Raw genomic sequence first — 19,839 nt, 5'->3', positions numbered from 1 at the left:
CTCAGAGACTCACGACCACACAGCGCGCGCCCGCGCCCCTCCCTCGGCCCCCTTCCGAAGGACGCGCAGCCGTGTCACCGCGGAAACGGGCCGTAGGGTCTCCTGGGAAATGGAGTCTGGGCGCCGGAAGGGCACCGCGCAAAGGACTCTGGGGCTCCTCAGTCAAAAGAGCAAGTGAGATTCCACTCCTGGCCTGGCGGAACATCCCTCTGCCTCTCTCCCGGGTCAATTCGTCCCCGGCAACGGCAGATCTTTGCCAGCGCTGCCCGGATTCTCTCCACCTCACGCCTGGCAGTGGCCACCCAGGGCCGCGCTGCGCCCCGGAGGCTTCTGGGAATGCGCATTGAGCTCGCAGTACGCACGCCAAGTGCGTGCGTCAGTGTCTGCTGGTCAGTCTGGTTCCAAGTCCCGCTGAGCGCCCGGGGGCACAGGGGAGGGTGCTGCAGCGAAAAGCCCCCTGACGGGAACACGCAGGCGTGGAAGCCAGGACGGAAAACGTGGAGGTTGGGTTTGGTTGAACAGATCAAGGACGGGCCGCAGCCTTAGTACCTCTACGTGATCTCACAGGGGGAGTGAGGCGTGGGGACCCGAGGAGCGCAAAATAGGCCCCGCCCGCGTGCGGGGCCGTGCAGGCCACGTGGGTTGGCACAGGGGCGGGGCCTCGGGCTGGCGCGCGGGCGGTGATGTCTCCCAAGGGCGGCTCTGATTGCGTGAGCGTGCTGGAGGACACTGTTGCGTGTGGACGGGCGGGACTTCAGGTGGGTACCTGTGGGATGGCCGGGCACAGGGGTGTGAACGCACTCGCGCCGCGTGGCTTTGTTTAGAGGCGGGGCCTCGCGCCCTGGGGGCGGTGCTGCGGCTTGTGTAGTGCGGCGCGTGAGGGGGCGGGACGCGCGGTGTCCTATCGGGTCCCGGAGCGGAGAGTGCCGGCGCGGGGAGCGTGCGGTGCCTGCGCGGCTGTCAGGGTGGGCGCGACCCGAGAGGTCGGAGGTGAGTGCGGATGTGGATTCATGTCTGTTCCAGCGGTTGCGTGGGGTTGAGGCTGCGTGGGGTCGTGGCCCCGAAGCTGCGTGGGGTTGTGAGGCTGCCTGGGATTTTCCGCCTGTGACCGGCTGTGGCTGCCATGGAGTTGCGTGTCTGGTGGTGTGTTGGACTGAGTGTGAGGGGTAGGGCCGTGACTGTTTGAAATGTATCGTGGCGTCGGATGTGCTGTGAGAAGGCTGTGTGGGTGTCTGTGTGACAGAGGCAGCGTGTGGTGACGGGGGCGCGTCTCAGGATCGTATATTTCACTGTGTGGTCTGTGGTGTTGATGTGAGAAAGGAATGACTGCATCTCTAGGGGACTGGGAGTGGGTGTGTGACTGTGGCCCTGAGGATTTGTGTGACTGCAGCGCATTTGTGTGTGTGACCGACTGATGTGGTCGTTTCTTCACCGTCTGGAGTGGCTGTGTGCTTTGACTGGGTGCGACCGAGTGTCAGCGGTTTTGCAGTTGTGATTGTGCTGTCCTGGTGTGTATCTGCCTGTAACTGTGGAAGGGGGGCATCCCTGTGGGGACCATTCTGAGTGTTTGCGCAGGTGCGATGGGCCTTGGGAAAGGCAGTATGTGTGTTGTTGTGCAAGGCTCTTGTCCTTGGTAAAATAGGATGATAATTATGCGCCTGCCTGGTAGTGGGAAAATTTAATGAGGTAACAGGTGAAACACCAGCATAGCGCTTGGCGCTTGCTAACACTGTTTAGGTGCTGCGTGTTCGTTGTAGTGCTGGTGGTGGGTTTTTTTTTGTTTTTTTACCCAGTACAGAGGTGGGGGTGCAATGGGGGACGCTGGAACTTGAGACTGGGCATTCGTCCTTGAAGCTGAAGATTTGACCTCTCCCAGTCAAGCAGCAGTGTCCCCAGTAGCCCAGCCACACCAATGTCCATTGCTGCCTTAGTGTGCATTTGAAGGGAGGGCAGAGCCCACCCTGGCCTCTTGAACCTGTGGCTGTGTGAGCAGTGGAGCTTGGAGGAGGAAGAGCATGGACTCTGGGAATCCTGGTTTCATCACTCACTAGTTGTGTGATTTAGGGAGAGGTCGCTTAAATCCACTGCCCCTAAGTTTCACCTGCAAAATGGGGATAATAATAGTATCAGTCCTAGGCTGTGGTGAGCATTAAGTAAAACAGTGCTTGACACAAGTAAGCAACATATACATTATAACTGCTTTATTAACATAATAACTGCACAGATCTCATACCAAGAGAATAAAATCCACAGAAAGAAAAGCAAAAAGTGGAGCTCCAGGGTAAGGGTTTCAGGTCAAGAGATAAAATAATGTGAAAATCTCTGTAGGGGCTTAGATTCAGAACTCTGATCAGGGTCCTGGAAGGGCAGGAGTGGGTAGGGAAGAGGAGACCAGAGCAGATGGTCTTCCTAGATGGAGCTGTCCCTAGGGAGCCTGTGGGGACTACTGGAGCTGGGAAGTGGCAGGGCCAGAGGAGGGGTACCTTCCCATAACACTGCGGGTGGAGATGTCTCTGTCTAAACTAATTCTCAGCCTTCTTACTACGGATACTTTGGGCCAAATAATTTTTTGCCCCGGGGTGGGGTGCTGTCCTATGTATGATGGGATGCTTATCAATACCCCTGGCCTCTGCCCACCAGATGCCAGTAGCACATTCTTTGCCCCAATCGTAAAAGCTAAAAAGTTTCCAGATGCTGCCAGGTGTCCCCTAGAGGGCAAAATCATCCCAGTCCAGAATCACTGGTGTACAGGACCACGATGAGGGTGCACCGTGGACACTGGACACTCCCAAGACGTGAGGCTAGGAAGGAGAATGAGGGGGGCTGGAGGACTGGTGATAAAGGGATAGTGTTCCCGAGATGAGAAGAAAGGGTGTTTGGCCTGCAGCCCAGGTGGGCTCTAAGAGACATTCATTCAGCAGTCGAATGCCTGCCATGGGTCTGGTACTGTGCTAGTCAACTGACCAGACAGATGAGGGTCCTACTCACCTGGACCTTGCAATTAGTAGGGAGACCACAATTACATTTATAACAGGTGTCAATTAAGTATTTTGAAAAGCGGGATGAAGGGATTACGGGGTGACAGCAGGCACTGTTTTCAGAGTCAATATCCAGGCTTCCCATGGGCATCTCAGTCAACTCCAAAGCCAGGGATGGTCACCACCAGTGACTCGATGGAATCTCTTGAGCTTATCAAAGACTTTGTCCTTTAACATTGAGGCCCAGGCTTCAACAGGGAAAAGTCAGACCTCTGTCCCTGCCTTTGAGGCTCAGAGACTGGGACAGTGATTCTAAAACATGGTTTTGCATTAGCGTCACCTTAGAAAACTTTATTTTAATAAAAGGCCCAGATTCAGTCCCCAGAAATTCTGATTTAATTGGTCTGTCATGGGGCATAGCCATCAGTATTTATTAAAAAGCTCCCAAGAGATTCTGATGTACAAACTCTGAGAGCTACAGCTCTGACAGCTTGCGGGCTCCTCTGGTGCTTCTAGGAGTAAAAGAAATTAATTTCGTGGAGCAGGGAGGAGATGAGTGACCAGTGCTTTCAATATCTTAGCAAAGGCAGTCCTGACAGCCGCGCTTCCCTGCGACAGGGACATTCCGAGCCCCGTCCTACAAGTGAAGTCTGTTCCAGTGCAAAGCAGAGAAATGGCAGGGCCCATATTTATGTGCAGTGCCCATGTTTCCTGTTCCAGCTGGACTCTGGTGTTTAGAGAACGATCTTCGTATATCCTTAGCATCTGAGGTTGGCAGGCTCTGGGTAAGGGATGATCTTCAAATATTTGACAGGTCGCGTAGCAAAAGTAAGCTCTGGCTGAAAGGAAACAGGGAGACTGCCCGTGCATTAAACGGCTGGCTTTCAGGTTTGTCAGGACCTGCCTGCAGTGCGTTGCTGGGCACAGCCCTCCGGGATCAGAGGGGTGCCGGGCTGAGGGGGACCCTAGTTGCCTGCCCCTGAGGGGAGGCATGGCCACCATCCAGTAACTCTTTGAAGGTTGTTTCCAGCTAGGTCCTTAGCTTAGGACCAAGAATTTAGCTTTGTGCCTTTCAGAGCCCTTTCCCACCCTGTGGTCTGGGACTTGGGAGACAGGCCAGGTGTGCAGCCCTGCCCTGAGGTCGTGGGTGTAGCCTCTGCATTTCATTTGTGGTGGTGGTGTGTGGAGGTGATCATACTCGTATATGTGTGATACAAAATGCCAAAGTGTACATAGGGAAAAGAGAGTTTGGGGTTTCTTTTCCTATGCCAAGGGACCCAGTTTCCTTCTTCAGAGACTCTTGCTGCCACCAGCTTCTTGATTGCCCTTCCGGAACTTTTCAAACTCGTGTATTTGTGTCCTGTGTTTGGTTTTTGCTAAGCGTTTTTCTCTACCCCTCCCCTATCATTACCCCGCTGTCTTTTGGGGATCACTTCATACAGTTCACAGAGCAGGTTTCTCAACTTCGGCACAGTTGACATTTGGGCCAGATCACTCTGTTGTGGGGACTGGCCTGTGTGGTGTAGGATGTTGAACAGTGTCCCTGGCCTCCACCCACTGATGCCATGGCCTCCTCTGCCCCAGTTGTGACAATCAAAAATGTCCCCTGGGGGCAAAATTGCCCCTAAGGAAAAACTTCTGACTTAATGCTACCTCGTTCTTTTTAAGGGCTACACAGTGTCCCCTATGTGCACATAATGTTCACTTCGCCATTTTCCTCCTGATAGGTAGTTGGGTTGTTTCCAGTCTCTTGATACCGGATGTTTGTTTAGCACCGGCATTGCTCTAAGTTGCGCTACATGTTTTCACTCATTGAATTCTCACGACAGCCCTATGGAGTCATTGTTATTTGCCCCATTTTACAGATGAGAAAGCTGAGGCCCAGAGGACACAGAGAGTGTGAGGTCACATAGAGGAGCTGGCAGAGTGAGAAGTTGGACCCAGACAGCCTGGCTCCAGGCACCTGCCCTTCACCACGGGTCCATCCTGCCTCTTCCTACAAACCCTGCCACAGTCTGTCATTTTACACACACGTGAGAGCATCCAAAGGTAAATACGAGAAATGAGGTGACTGGGTGAAGGGGGAATGTGCCTTTCAGTCTTAACGGTATTGCCCAGTTGCCCTCCACTGAGGCGGTGCCAGTCTCCGTCCAGCCAGTACCTTGTGAGGACTTGAGCCTCAGCCCTTCTGGTGGCCTCAGCCTTCCTTGGTCTTTTGGGTGCTTGGTATATACTGACTTAAAGAGGGAAAGGAAGGTGAGAAATTACCACGTGGCTCATGTAGACTTCCTAACAGCCAAGAGATAGGAAACTGAGGCCATGTGTAGCTCTCCCACAGCCAGTAATTGACGGGCAGGCTTTGGACCCAGAATTCCCTAATACCAAATGCTGTTCTTTCCTCCCAGCAGAGCTGAGTTCCTCAGAGAAAATTGTCTTTTGGACAAGAATTGTGCCTCTCCAATTTGGGTGCATGGCTGAGCGCAAACAGCTATGAGAAGCCACAGGATGGACACAGTGCCACTTCCGGGAGCAATCCGGTTGACGTGAGGAAATGGAATGGAAAAGCCAAGCAGTGTACTTATGTGGTAAGTAATTTAAAACATGATTGTTATGTTAACACAGATCTGATTTATTATGACATAGGATGCTAAAGTCATCGTATGGATGTTTCAGAATGAAATAAACAACCAGCAAAAGAGTTTTCTGTTATAAGGCAGCTGCTTTGCGGTGTGTCCCAGCACACAGGACTAGGCATTAAGCCTCCTCTACTGTTGGGGGATATTAGTCGAAAGTGTGAGAACTCCCAGGCAAGGGACAGAGTGCTATTCTCAGAGGGCCGGCGACAGTGGAATGCTGGGGCTGGCTGGCACTGGCTCACAGAAGCCTGTTACGCACGCCTGTCCCCAGCTCCATGCTCAGTGACTTCAGTTTGGGGCTGTAATTATGTTGGGCCCTGATGGGAGTATTTTGCACCATGGAAATTGGCGGACGCTTCAAATCACGCAACACACCCCTGTCCTGGGGTCTAATCCAGAGAGAATTCTGGGTCTGGGGTTCTGGGGTGGCCCCTTGTTTCCACTTTCAGCATGGTGGAAGCCTTGCTCGGCGATCATAGAATTGCAGGCCAGGCCACTGGGTTTGTCACTAAGCTACAAACCCTCAACGTAGTGTGCTGAAAACGCCCCCAGGTCCTGTGGCCACTCTGCTGTCACAGGTAAATGTGTCATAAGTGGTGCCACGCTGACACTCTGAAACCCTGCCAGAGAGGACAGGGTGGATTTCCCATGCAGACTCCTGTCCCACACCAGGAGGGCAGGTGGTGTTGCATGTGGACCAACTGGGGCTCAGACCCTTGTTCCATTACATAAGGCTCTGTGACAGCTCGCTGGTCATCTCCCCTCTCTCACCCTCAAAATGGAAAATGCAAACTCCATGTGGTTGGTTTGCTCGAAAGATGAAAGGAGATCATATAATGCATATAAAGTACCCAGCTCAGCTCTCATCCTCAGACTTGTTTTTAACCCAGGAGGTGGTGGTGTCACCCTCAGGGTGGGGGTGGGGCAACCATGTTCAACACACACACCAGAACGCTTCCACAGAGCACACAGACAGAAGGACGGTCACTTGGCTTCTGCCAGACTCACAGTCCACAGCACTGGCCCCACCCCACACTGGTGACAACAGCGGGAAATACAGCTCCCCTTTACTGAGCACTCACCGTGATACTGTCTTATCTGCTCACAGCAGCAGCCCTCATCCTCCCTTTACAGCGGAAAGGATCAAGGTAAAGGCCCATTAAGGTTCAGTAACTTGCCCCAAGTCCCACGGTACACACAGGAACGTTGGTCAACTCACAGTGTCTGGTGCAGGACAGGAAGTGAAGTCACAACAGAATTAGTTGCCCACGTGATGAAGTGGCACCCAGTGCAGTGCAAGGGGACCCCTACCCCAGCCAAGGGGCTGGGACAGCTCATTGAAGAAGTGATGGTAAGGAAACTTCGCTTAGTCACTCAGGTCACAGATGTTAGCAAGCCCTTTGCCAGGCATTGGTCCAGGGCACTGGGGATACACAAAGGGCCTATTCTCAGCGGGCTTGCCCTCGAGTCGGTGGAGACAGACTGTAAGTACCAGACAGAACAAGGAGACAAAATACATAGTATTTTGGGGGAAAACTCAGTCTCTCCCGTGCTTTTCCTTTCCTCTCAACTGTCACCACTCACAACATTTCTGACACCAGATGTGTGTGGGGCTTTTCCCCACCAAGCATTTCTGTGACACCACCTGGGTGTCCTACAATTTAACTCAATCCTGACACTGCCTATCTGGAGACAGTGTCAGATGCCACAGGTTAAGGGCTCAATGCCACAAGACTACTTCAGACGCCAATTGCAAGTAGTAGGTGCCAGGTTACCCACCACTTCTGTCTGACTTGGCTATAAATCTGAGGTCCCTGCCACCCCCTCCTCACATTGGATTAATTTGCTAGAGCGGCTCACAGAACTCAGGGAAACACGTTTCCCAGTTTATTAAAGAATATGGCAAAGGACACAGGATGAAGGGGTACATAGAGAAAGGTCTGGAGGGGTCCCAGCAGCTTTTGAGCTTTGGAGCTGGGTGTGTCACCCTCTTGGATGGATGTGTCCACCAACCCAGATGCGCCCCGTCGTTGAGGGATTTTATGGAGGCCTCCTCCTGTAGGCGTGATCCATCATTAGTTCCATTTCCAGCCCGTCTCCCCTCGCCAGAGGATGGGGATGGGGCTCAAAATCCCATGCTTCTAATGGCGTGGTCTTTCTGCTGACCAGACCCCACCCGGGAGCCCACCCAGGGTCACCTCAATAGGACAAAAGATGCTCCAAGTGCTCTCATCCCTTAGGAAGTCACAAAGGTTTCAGGAGCTCTGTGCCAGGACCCGGGGACAGAGACCAAAATACATTTTTTTCTATTAACTCATGTAGCACATTGGACAGCAGAGAGAGCTGCGGAGAAAGGAGAAGTCAGAACTGGGTGAGGGAGATGGGAATGGTGGATGGGTGGGTCGGAGGCACGTGGTGGTGTTAAATAGGATGGTTGGGGTAAGCCTGACAGAGAAAGTGTAGTTGGAGCAAAGATGGAAGGACGTGCGGAAGTGAGGCGGGAAGAGCACTGCTGACCGGGTTGTGGGACGGCTGTGGAGCAAGGTCAAAGCCTGGCAAGGAGGCCAGCGTTAGCAAGAGTCCTACACACATTAACAACACGTGGGAGGCAAAATATGGCCAAACATCACGTGGACTCTCATCTAATCCTCACAACTCCAGAAGTGGTTCTGTACTGTCCTCGTTTAACAGGAGGAAACTGGCACAGAGAGGTTAAGTAACTTGTTCATGGGCCCATGGCTAACGAAAACAGTGGTCACACCCAGGTGGTCCAACTCAAGAGTGATGTGTTTGACACAACAGTAGGTTGCCCAGCTCTTTCCTGCAACCCAGAGGGTTAGCCAGGAGTGAGGAGCCCATACCCAAGCTCGATCCTGCTCTGCCACTTCCCTGCCCTGCGACCTGGGGCAAGTGATTTCACTTCTGTGCTTCACTCTCCTCCTCTGGAAATGGGGTTAAGAGTACCTGCCTCAGGCTCAGAGTGAGAATTAAATGGTGATCTCTGTGGAGTGATGCCTGGCACATATAAGCACTCAGTGTTTATCAGTCTTATTAATAATTAATCTTAGTATTACTTATAACTGTTACTACTGCTTTTCTCTTTGTACAGAGAGAAACATAATAAATCAAACGTTCTTTGTCTGGGTTCCTTTAAATAAACAGTACGAGGCCATGTTATGGTTGACATTTTGAATCAGAACATATCCATTATCTAACTCTGACCTTAATTATGGTCTTGGTTTCATTTATCTTCCCTTACCCCCACTCGCAAGAGAGAAAAGAACGCAAACACCTGTAGAGGGAAACCGTTTCCCAGACTGCCTCCCGCTGTGCCTTTCTCAGAAAAATCACAAAGCTTTTCAGAGGCACCCATTGCTGTTGGCACTGGGGTGTGATGCTAGCTTTCTCCCCAGGTGCACGCTGATGCATTGAGGGATGAACTGTTGCCATGGCTACAACTTACTCTGAAATGATTCAATTTTTTAAAAACAGTAAGGAAAATGTTAATATTTTAAGAGTGATTAGGTGTTCATTGTACTGTTCTTTTCTCCAGATTTCAGAGTTTTCGAAATAGGGGAAAAGTATACTCCCATTTCTGCCTTTTCCAAACCTCACCCTTCTCTAAAAGTCATGTTTAGAGGTGGGGTGACTGCTGGCAGAACTGTTGTGTGGTGTGGTCTCAGCATGCCGCGGGTGGCTGGGAAGCACTGGGGCTGGTTACTGTGGCAGTCAGCAAGCATTTTTTTGCACCACTCTGCGGGGCTCTGCAGGCCAATTCTCGGCCCCCCGGAAGAGAGCAGTGAGCGGAGGAGTCAAGGTGCCTGCTGTCGTGGTGCCCAAGTCATGGTGGGGAGACGGTATCCATGTAGACACACGAACAAACAAAGCACTTTCAGGGAGTAGGCCGCGCTGGGCAGCAGAACAGTGCAGGCTGTGCAGCGTGGAGTAGCCCCCAGGACACACACTGTACCGGGTGGAGTAGTCCTGTCACAGGAAGCACAGGGTGAGGCAGTTGAAACTGTTTCAGTAGCCACGCTGAAAAGAGTTAAAAAAAAAACAGAAAAAGAAATCAATCATGAAAGTTAATTTTTTTAAACTCAATATAACCAAAATATTACAATTTCAACTTGTAATCAATATAAACAATTACCAATGAGGTATTTTACTTTTTTAAGTCTTCCAAAGCTGGTGTGTGTTTTACATGTGTGGTGCACCTCAGTCCAGACACCTGATTTTCATTGGAGTTATTCAATATGTATTGAAATTTCATAAAATGTATCCTGGAAAAGCAGATTCATACACCAAGTTGTTCCAAACATACCTTAAGAGTTTTACAGTAACTGAATTAGGACAAGTTTTTAATTTTAGATTAATAGTAAATTTTAATTAGGTAATTTTAATATTTATTTATTTATTATGGTTTTAATAAGCTAGTTGAATAAAATAAAACATTCAGTTTCCCAGTTGCACTTGCCTTACTTCCAGAACGCACTTGTCACACATGGCTAGTGGCATGCAAGTTGGACAGCACAGGTGTAGTGCCTCGGGTCTCCTGAGGGTGTCACCCCTTCCCGTCCTCCCATCCTAATGCACCACCACATTTTCCTGCTGGATTTCCACATACCTATTAATGAGCTCCTCTTCTGCTCTTGTCCCCCACCTCCCACCAACACAGACACACACAGTTTATTGACCACATAGCCACCCCCCAAATTTTGTTAAATGTTAAGTCAGATATGTCACTTCTCTGTACGGCTACTTGCTCCCTCAGTGATGTCTTACCACACCTGGGGTCAGTTCCAAACTGCTCACCACCTCCTTCATGATCTGACCTTCCTGACCTCACCCCTCTCCTGGCCTACCACTCCCCACTCTACTCACTCCGCTGCAACACACTGGCCTCCTCACTTCCCTCCACACACCGAGCAGGTGTCTGCCACAGGGCCTTGGCACCTGCTATGCCTCTGCCCAGAATGCTCTTCTACCAGCGCCCATGAGGCTCGTGCTCACACTATTGAGACCTTAGCTCCATGTTGCCTCCTCTGAGAGACCACCCCAAGGACCCATCACTCCACCCCCCCCCCCCACCCTGGTCCTTTTTTGTTCTTCATAGTGATCTCAGTTAACACTGTTCTGTCTTCCCTGCTGGAATGTAGGGTGCATGGGACCCGGTATTTTTCTGCTCTCACTGCTCTCTCCTCAGCACCTGGGACAGTGCCCAGCACCTGGAAGGTGCTCAGGACATACTTGTCAGATGGATGAACAGGGGTCTGTGCATGTTTCTCTTGCCTCCTGATCCAGAGCCTTCTGTGATCTTAGGAGCCAGTAGCATTGGCTGTGGCCCCTCCCGGACCCTGAAAAGGGGTGGGGATGCTCCAGAAGACATTGTGAGTGACCTCCCTCCGTGTGTGCGCATGCACGGATATGTCCAGGGTGAGGAGCTATGTATTTCTTATCCCTGAGGCTCTGGGACCACCCAGAAGACCTGGTCAGCCTCCTGACTTCTCTCTCCTGCAGCCTCACCTCCCCAGCATGCTGCCCCTCCCCAGATGCAGACTCTCATCAGGGAAGAAAAGATGCCTCCTGCACAAGGGAAGTCCAAACCCAAGGTAAGGAGTGATTCCTCTTTGGGAAAGTTCCATCTTGTAAGACGCAGATCATTTGCTTTCCCTGCATGGACACTTCCTGCCCGACGGAGACCCAGCCAAGACGTGGCCCTCAGTTTTCTCCCATCACCAGAGGTTGGGAGCGAGAGAAGGGCCACAGCGACCCAAGTAGCTGCCTAGTGCCCCCCCCCCCCTTTCCTCAGTGTGCACATGACCACTCATCGGTTGGTCCAGCATCTCGAGGTTCTCTGCTGGTGCTGGGAGAGATGCCCTCCCCACAGGGAAGATGGTTTCTCGAGAAGGAGATGTGTGCCCAGGTGGGACCTGCTGAGGCAGAGGGCGAGTCACTGCTGTGCTCAGAGCTAACCCTTAATGTCGCTTTGTTTCTACTTGTACCACTCGTATTTACAAGGAGGACAGCTCGGACTTTAGGAGTCTGCCCATTACCCTGTATTCAGGTTGGGTTTGTTGGAGCCCAGCCGATGAGGTGGAAACGGCAGCCCCTTGTGATGAGCAGGCTTCACCACGTTAGTGATTTTCTACAGTAAGCATCTCGAAGGCCGCTTCTCATAACAAACAACTTCGCCCTCTGAGCTGTGTGTACCCGTTCCCTGTCGCTGCCGTAACATTTCCACAAGTTGGCAGCTCAAAACACACATTTATCATCGCCCAGTTCGTGGGCTGGAGCTCAGGCGCAGCACGGCTTAGCTGCGACATCTGCTTTGGGTCTCGCAGGCTGACGTCTCGGTGTCGCTGGCACTGGTCTCACCTGAGGCTCAGGTCCTCTTCTGAACTCACTGATGACCGGCAGAGCTCAGTTCCTCCTCCCGCTTTCCGTGTGGCCCCTTCTTCCCACCTTCAGACCAGCAACAGCAGCGCATGCCCAGCTTGTGCCTCAGATCTCCTTGACTTCCCTTTCCCTCTTTTGTCACCAGCTGGAGAAAAGTTTGCTCTTACGGGCTCCTGTGATTCCATCGGGCCCACTACACAAGCCAGGATGACCTCCCTGTTTTATTTTAAGGTCAGCTGATCACATCTATGAAGAACCAGTTGCTGCGTGTGACATGTTCACATGCTTTTTAGAGAGCAAGTGGTTAGGAGCACGAGCCAGAACCAGACTGCCCAGCTTGAAGCCTAGCACCTGCATTTACTAGCTGGCAGAACGTCAGTAAGTCACCTCAGCCTCTGGGCCTCTTTCCTCGTCTGCATCATTGCTGTGACCTCAGTAGTGCCCCGGTCACTGGCTAACATGGGTGCTAAAAGGGTCAGTACATGTTGGTGATAGGAAGAGGCCTGGACTCTCAATGCCCAGTACATCCAGGTTGATACGCTTTTTCATGCAACACCACCTTTAACAATGGCTGTATCAGGTCGGACTGTCTTACTTAGGTTTATATACCCGGTGCCACATAGCCCCCAGGTGTGGGACAAGTCCACTGTCTCCCCAGGCATGCAGAAGCACAAGCCCATGGTGAGAAGACGTGTGGTTTTCCATTTCAGGTGCCAGTGACGTTTGGGGATTTGGCCATCTACTTCTCCCAGGAGGAGTGGGAATGGCTGAGCCCCACTCAGAAGGATTTGTACAAAGATGTCATGTTAGACAACTACCAGAATCTGCTGTCTCTTGGTAAGGCCGCCGTAACCCTCAGCAGCCCTTTGAGTCTGGTCAGGAAAGCCCATCAGTCTGGTCAGGAAAGCAGAAGCCACTCCAGTTTTGGTGGGTTTTGTTTCTAACAGCTTTACTAAGCTGTAATTCACATACTATACAGTTTACCATATAAAGTATACAATTCAGTGGCTTCTATTGGTAGTGTTGTGCACGCATCACCATAGTCAATTTTAGAACATTTTCATCACCCCAGAAGGAATCCATCCCTGTCAGTAGTCACTCTTCATTTCCCCACTAATCCCCCCAGAATTGTCAAACAGTCCGCTTTCTATCCCTGTGAATTTGTCTGTTCTTGGCCTTTCGTAGACGTGGCATCATAAATGTGTGGTCCTGCGTGGCTTCTCTCACTGAGCATCACGTTTTCTAGGGCCACCCACACTGTAGTGTGTGCCAGTGCCTCTTTTTTATGGCCAGATACCATTCCCGTGTGTGGATGGGCCACAGCTTGTCTATCCATCTGTCAGCTGACGGGCACTTGGGCTTTTCCACTGCGCAGCTATTATGAATATGCTGCTGTGTACATTCTTGTACAGGTTTTTATACAGATGCACATTTCCATTTCTCTTGAGTATGTACCGAAGAGTGGGATTGCTGGCCACGCAGTAACTAGTAACTATATATGCATACATTCATATGTCCTTTTCAGAACACCCTGGTTGTTTAAGAGAGAGAGTTTAATATGAGGAATTTACTTAACAGGTACTATTAATGGGCGAATAGAGGACACTGACAAGCAGCCACAGTAACTGCAGGATGTAGCCATCCCCTAGGCCTAAGGGAGAGCTGGAGGTTTTAGGACATAGGAGAAGGGACACAGACTTCTGAAGGAGAGGGGTGCACTGCCTGGTGTTTATATTTCTGAGGGGGCAAGATGAGGCAAGTCTGGGAGTGGAGGGAGAAAAAGAAAAGCAGACATTGAAACCGCCAGAACCCCTATTGGTGGACACTGAGGGAGCAGCTGGTGAAAGAGAATAGTGGGTTTGCGGAGCCTCTGCCCCCAAAACAGGTCGGGGGAGGGGGAAGGTCTGAAAAGCAGTAGCTTAATAGTCAGCTTCAGGAGTTTCTGGTCCAACATTTCAGAACAGCAGTTGGCTCTGCCGAGTCAGAAATGAAAAATTGTTCGCTGTCACTGAATTTTCATCCTCCCCGTTCTCCAGCTGCCCTTCACACCCTCCACGCCCTACGTGCTAAGAAACCTCCATTCCTGTTGACACAGGGCTTGGCTCTGATGTTTGTGGCACCCGCATGCTCAGTTCTGTTGTTTTTTCCATGTGCAGGACTTTCCTATCGGAGGCCAAATGTGATCACCTTATTGGAGAAAGGGAGAGCACCCTGGATGGTGGAACCAGTGAGAAGACGCCGGGGCCTGGGTGAGTGACAGAGAACCAAGGCTTAGAAGTTGGCGTTCTATGTACAAGTGCACTCTATTGTGAGGGGCCACCTCTTAAAGGTAACATCTAAGAGACACTTTCCTCACCTCTGAGGCCCTGAGCCTGTGGAGAAAATTCAAGTCTCGTTAGTGTCACCCCTGCAGAGGGAGAAGAACTATTATTTAAGGAGCACTTACTAGGTATTAGATACTCTTCTAAGTACAGGTTCCTCCCAATAGTGCTATAGGCAGGTTATTCCTGTTTTATAGATGAGGAGACTGAGGACCACAGAGCATTAGTGACTTGCACGAGATCACTCACCTAAGAAGTGGCCTCAGGGTGGTTTGAACTCCACATTTTGGTCTCAGAAGCTCAGATATTAACACCCTCACCTCCACCTACCACTTTCCCTGCCTTGGCTTTCATATTTCCTTTCAGTGGAAGTGTATTTCTTTTTTATTCAGTGACCTTATTTAATGACTTAATAATGATTTATTCATTGTTTTTTGCACCTGAAACTAATTTTAAAAAAGTCTAAAAAATAAATAAATAATGCCAGTGAGTTAAGATCTAAAAAAAAAGAAAAAAATAGTGACTTATTTAATAATCTTACATCTAAAGATAATGTCCAAACTTGTATCATTCTCTTCATTCCTTAAAATGAAAATCTTTTCCATAACTGTTCATTTTGACTACTTTTCAAGAACTCACTCCCTTTTCTAATAGATTCCTCTTTGGTTGGTCATGTTGTGTGGGTATTGTTTTTTTTTAATTGTGGTAAAAAAGTACCATCTTAAATATACCATCTTAACTACGTTTTAATGTACAGTTAAGTATATTCATATTGTTATGCAACAGAGCTCCAAAACTTTTTCATCTTGCAATAGTGAAACTCTATACCCTCTAAATACTAGTTCTCCCCCAGCCCTTGGTAACCACCTTTCTGATGTTGTTTCTGTGATTTAGACTACTATGGATACTTCATAATAATGGAATCATACAGTATTTGACCTTTTCTGACTGGCTTTTTTCACTTAGCTTAATGACCTTGAAGCTCTTCCATGTTGTAGTATGTAACAGGATTTCCTTTCTTGGTTTTAAAGGCTGCATAATATTCCATTGTGTGTACATACAGTCAGCCCTCCATATCCTGTTCCACATCTGTGAATTCAACCAACCATGAATTGAAATATTTGAAAAAAGATGTTAACGTTGCCAACGTGTGCTATGTAGTTAGATCCACACTGGTCACATCTGTACTAAACATGGACAGATTATTTTTCTTCTTGTCATTATTCCCTGAACAACACAGTATAATAACTATTTACATAACATTTACAAAGTATTGAGTATAATAAGTAATCTAGAGTTGATTTAAAGTATTTGGGAGGATGTGCATGTTATATACAAATACCATACCATTTTGTATACGGGACTTGAGCGTCCATGGACTTCAATATCCCTGGGGGTCCTGGAACCAATCCTCTGAGGATACTGAGGGACCATTGTACCACATTTTCTTTATCCACTCACTGTCGATGGACACTTGGGTTGCTTCCACCTTTTGGCTACTGTGAATAATGCTCCAGTGAACATGGGGGTGCAGATATCTCTTTGAGATCCTGATTTCAATTCATTTGCATATGTACCCAGAGGTGGATCATGTGGTAGTTCTAGTTTTAATTTTTTGAGGACCCTCGATACTGTGTTCCACAGTGGCTGCACCATTTTTCATTTCCCCCAACGGTGTACAAGTGTTCCAACTTCTCATCCTCACCAACAGTTGTTATTTTCTGTTGTTTTTGATAGTGGCTGTCCTTATGAGTGTGAGGTGATATTATGTGTTTGATTTACATTTCCCTAATCATTAGTGAAGTTCAGCATTTTTTCATGTATTTATTGGCCATTTGTCTACCTTCTTGGGAGAAATGTCTGTTCAAGTCCCTTGCCCGTTTTTTAAAAATGTTTTTTATTGGGGAATATTGGGGAACAGTGTGTTTCTCCAGGGCCCATCAGCTACAAGTCGTTGTCCTTCAATCTACCGTGTTTCCCCGAAAATAAGACTTAGCCAGACCATCAGCTCTAATGAGTATTTTGGAGCCAAAATTAATACAAGACCTGGTCTTTTTTTTAACATAATATAAGACCTGGTATAATATAATATCACATAATATCATATAATATCATAATAATATATAATATCATATAATAATATAATATAATGTAATATATAATATACCGGGTCTTATATAAGACCAGGTCTTATATTAAGTTTGGCTCCAAAAGATGCATTAGAGCTGATGGACCGGCTAGGTCTCCAGCTAGGTCTTATTTTCAGGAAAACAATGGTAGTTGTGGAGGGCGCAGCTCAGCTCCAAGTCCAATCGTCATTTTCAGTCTTTAGTTGTAGGGGGCGCAGCCCACCATCCCATGTGGGAACTGGAACCTTGTTGAGAGCTCGCGCTCTAACCAACTGAGCCATCCGGCCGCCCCTCCGGAAGCTCAGCAGCAGCTCGTTGTCTTCAATCTAGTTGTGGAGGGTGCAGCTCACTGGCCCATGTGGGAATCGAATCAGCAACCCTGTTGTTCAGAGCTCGTACTCTAACCAACTGAGCCATCTGGCCACTCCCCTTTGCCTGTTTTTTAGTGGAGTTATTTGTCTTTTGTTGTTGAATTGTGGAATTTCCTTATGTAGTCTGCATATTAACCGCTTATCAGATTCCAGGGGTACCAAAAAAATACATACACATTTTAAGAGATGGTCAATGTTGCTCAAGCAGTAGTTTTCTGTAATCAGAAGTGTCTGGACACTGATGGTAACCACTTTGAGCACCTCTTATAATTACAGAGGTCAAATGTGACTTGTATTCATCTTTTGTTAGTGTATATTGAGGATTACAATTTTAATAGGTTTTTCCTTTCTTAAAATGTGTATATGCTTTTTTGGCATTCTCTCTATACGATTTGCAAATATTTTCTCACATTCTGCAGGTTGCCTTTTCACTCTGTTGATCATTGCCTTTGACTTGCAGAAGTTAAGTTTGATGTAATCTCATTTGTCTGTTTTTTCAATTTGTTGCTTGTGGTTTTGCTGTCATATCTAAGAAATCAATACCGAATCCGATGTCCTGGAGCTTTTCCCCTATGTTTTCTTCTAGGGCTTTAATAGTTTTAGGTCTTACATTTAGGTCTTTAATCCATTTTGAGTTAATTTTTGTACATGGTAGAAGGTAAGGAGGGATTCTACTTCATTCTTCTGCATGTAGATATCCAGTTTTCCCAACACCATTTGTGGAAGAGACTCTCCTTTCCCCATTGTGTAGTCTTGGCACCCTTGTTGAAAATCATTTGACCAGATCTGCAAGTGTTTATTTTTGGGTTCTCTATTCTATTCCATTGGTCTCTATATCTATCTTTATGTCAGTAACACACCATCTTAATTACTGTTGTTTAATTACTGTTGTAATGTTTTGAAATCAGGAAGTGTGAGGCCTCCAACTTTGTTCCTCATTTTCAAGATTTTTTTTGTGTATTTATGGTCCCTTGAGATTCTATATGAATTTTAGGGCTGTTTTTTCTATTTCTTAAATAACTATCATTGTAGTTTTGATGGGGATTATACTGAATCTGTAGATCATCTTAATCATTTGATTGTTTTTTACAGTATTAAGTCTTCCAGTCCATGGAAGCACAGGATATCTTTCCATTTATTTGTTACCTTCTTTGATTTCTTTTACAAACGTTTGGTAGTTTTTAGTGTACAAGTCTTTCACCTCTTAGGTTAAATTTATTCCTAAATATTATATTCTTTCTGATACTATAGTAAATGGGATTGTTTTCTCAGTTTCCTTTTTGCAATGGTCATGGTTAGTGTACAGAAATGCAACTGAGCTTTGAATGCTAATTTTGTGTTCTGCCACTTTACTGAGTTTGTTTGGTTCTAACAGTTTTTCTATGTGGAATCTTTAGAGTTTTGTAAATATAATCATGTCATCTGTGAACAGAGAGAATTTTACTTCTTTTCCTTTTTTTTTTTTTTTGTCTAATTGCTCCGGCTAGGACTTCCAATACTGTGTTGAATAGAAGTGGTGAGAATGGGCATCCTTGTCTCATTCCTGATCTCAGACGAAAAGGTTTCAGTCTTTCCCCACTTACTGTGATGTTTGCTATGGGCTTTTCAATTATGGCTTTTATTATATTGGGGTAGTTTCCTTCTAGTTGTAGTTTGTTGAGTGTTTTGATCATGAAAGTGTGTTGAATTTTGTCAAAAGCTTTTTTCTGCACCAATTGAGATGACTATGTGGTTTTTGTCCTTCATTTTGTTATTGTGATATATTACATTGATTGATTTTTCCATATTGAACTATCCTTGCAGTCCAGATATAAATCCCACTTGTTCGTGTGTATGATACTTTCACTGTGCTGTTGAATTCACATTGCTAATAAAATTGACCCTTGAACAACATGGGGGCTAGGGACGTCAACCCCCTGCATAGTTGAAAATCTGCATATAACTCAAGTCGGTTCCCAACCACATATCAAAAATAAGGTCTTCGATCCGAGGTTGGTTGAATTCAGGGATGGATGCCAAACCTGGGGATATGGAGGACCGACTATACCGACTGTATAGTTATTGAGAAAAATCTGTGTGTAAGTGGACCCCCACAGCTTGAACCCATGCTTTTCAAGGGTCAACTGTGTTTCTTCTGCTTACTTTGGATTTAATTTGCTCTTTTTTACTTTTTAAGGAAGACTCTTAGATTATTGATTTTAGATCTTTGTTCTTTTCTAATATATGCATTCGATACTATAAATTTCCCTTTAAGCACTGCTTTTGTGGCATCCTACAAATTTTGATAAGTTGTTTTTTCATTTAGTTCAAAATATTTTTAAATCTCTCTTGAGATTTCTTCTTTGACCTGTGTGTTGTTTAGAAGTATATTGTTTAATCTCCAAGTATTTGAGGATTTTCCAGTGACCTGTCTGTTACTGATTTCTAGTTTAGTTCTATTGCAGTCTGAGAGCAGACATTATATGACTACCAGTCTTTTAAATTTGTTAAGGTATGTTTTAGCAGCCGGAATATGCTCTGTCTTGGTGAATATTCCGTGTGAGCTTGGGAAGAATATGAATTCTGCTGCTGTTGGATGAAATAGTCTACAGATGTCCATTAGATCCAGTTGATGATGGTATGGTTGAGTTCCACTCTATTCTTACTGGTTCTCTGCCTTCTGGGTCTGCCCATTTCCAAGAGAGGGGTGTTGAAGTCTCCATCTAGGATAGTGGATTCATCTGGTTCTCCTGGCTATTCTATCAGTCTTTGTCTCATTTAGCTGATGCTCCGTTGTTAGGCACACACACATTATGAATTGTTATATCTTCCTGAAGAATTGACCCCTTTCTCATTGTTTACTGCCCCTCTTTGTTCATGATAACTTTCCTTGTTTTCAAATCTGCTCTGTCCAAAATTAATATAGCTACTACTGCTTTCTTTTGAATAGTGTTTTAGCATGGTATGTTTTTCTCCATCTAGTTACTATTAATCTCTGTGTGCCTTTATATCTAAAGTGGGTTTCTGAT

General features: G+C 47.3%; 1 protein-coding gene across 13 annotated transcripts in view; it reads left to right on the top strand.

The window, feature by feature from the left end:
- ZNF667 (zinc finger protein 667) overlaps window positions 1–19,839 on the top strand; it is a 30,777-nt gene continuing 10,938 nt past the window's right edge. The window contains exons 1-7 of one of the 13 annotated variants that reach the window (XM_019716885.3): window positions 1–389; window positions 4,844–5,027; window positions 5,387–5,563; window positions 10,916–11,047; window positions 11,132–11,223; window positions 12,721–12,847; window positions 14,167–14,259. In XM_019716885.3, coding sequence (XP_019572444.2) covers window positions 5,530–5,563; window positions 10,916–11,047; window positions 11,132–11,223; window positions 12,721–12,847; window positions 14,167–14,259 — 478 coding nt within the window. In that variant the 5' untranslated portion in view covers window positions 1–389; window positions 4,844–5,027; window positions 5,387–5,529. The other 12 variants (XM_019716884.3, XM_088800450.1, XM_019716883.3 and 9 more) reach the window with 12 other exon arrangements.

The sequence above is a fragment of the Rhinolophus sinicus genome, chromosome 8 (genome assembly GCF_057876585.1).
Source record: "Rhinolophus sinicus isolate RSI-liver-muscle chromosome 8, RSI-T2T, whole genome shotgun sequence".
Classification (NCBI taxonomy): Eukaryota; Metazoa; Chordata; class Mammalia; order Chiroptera; family Rhinolophidae; genus Rhinolophus; species Rhinolophus sinicus.
The sequence above is the reverse complement of the archived record's forward strand: the minus strand, read 5'-3'. Positions and strand labels throughout refer to the sequence as shown.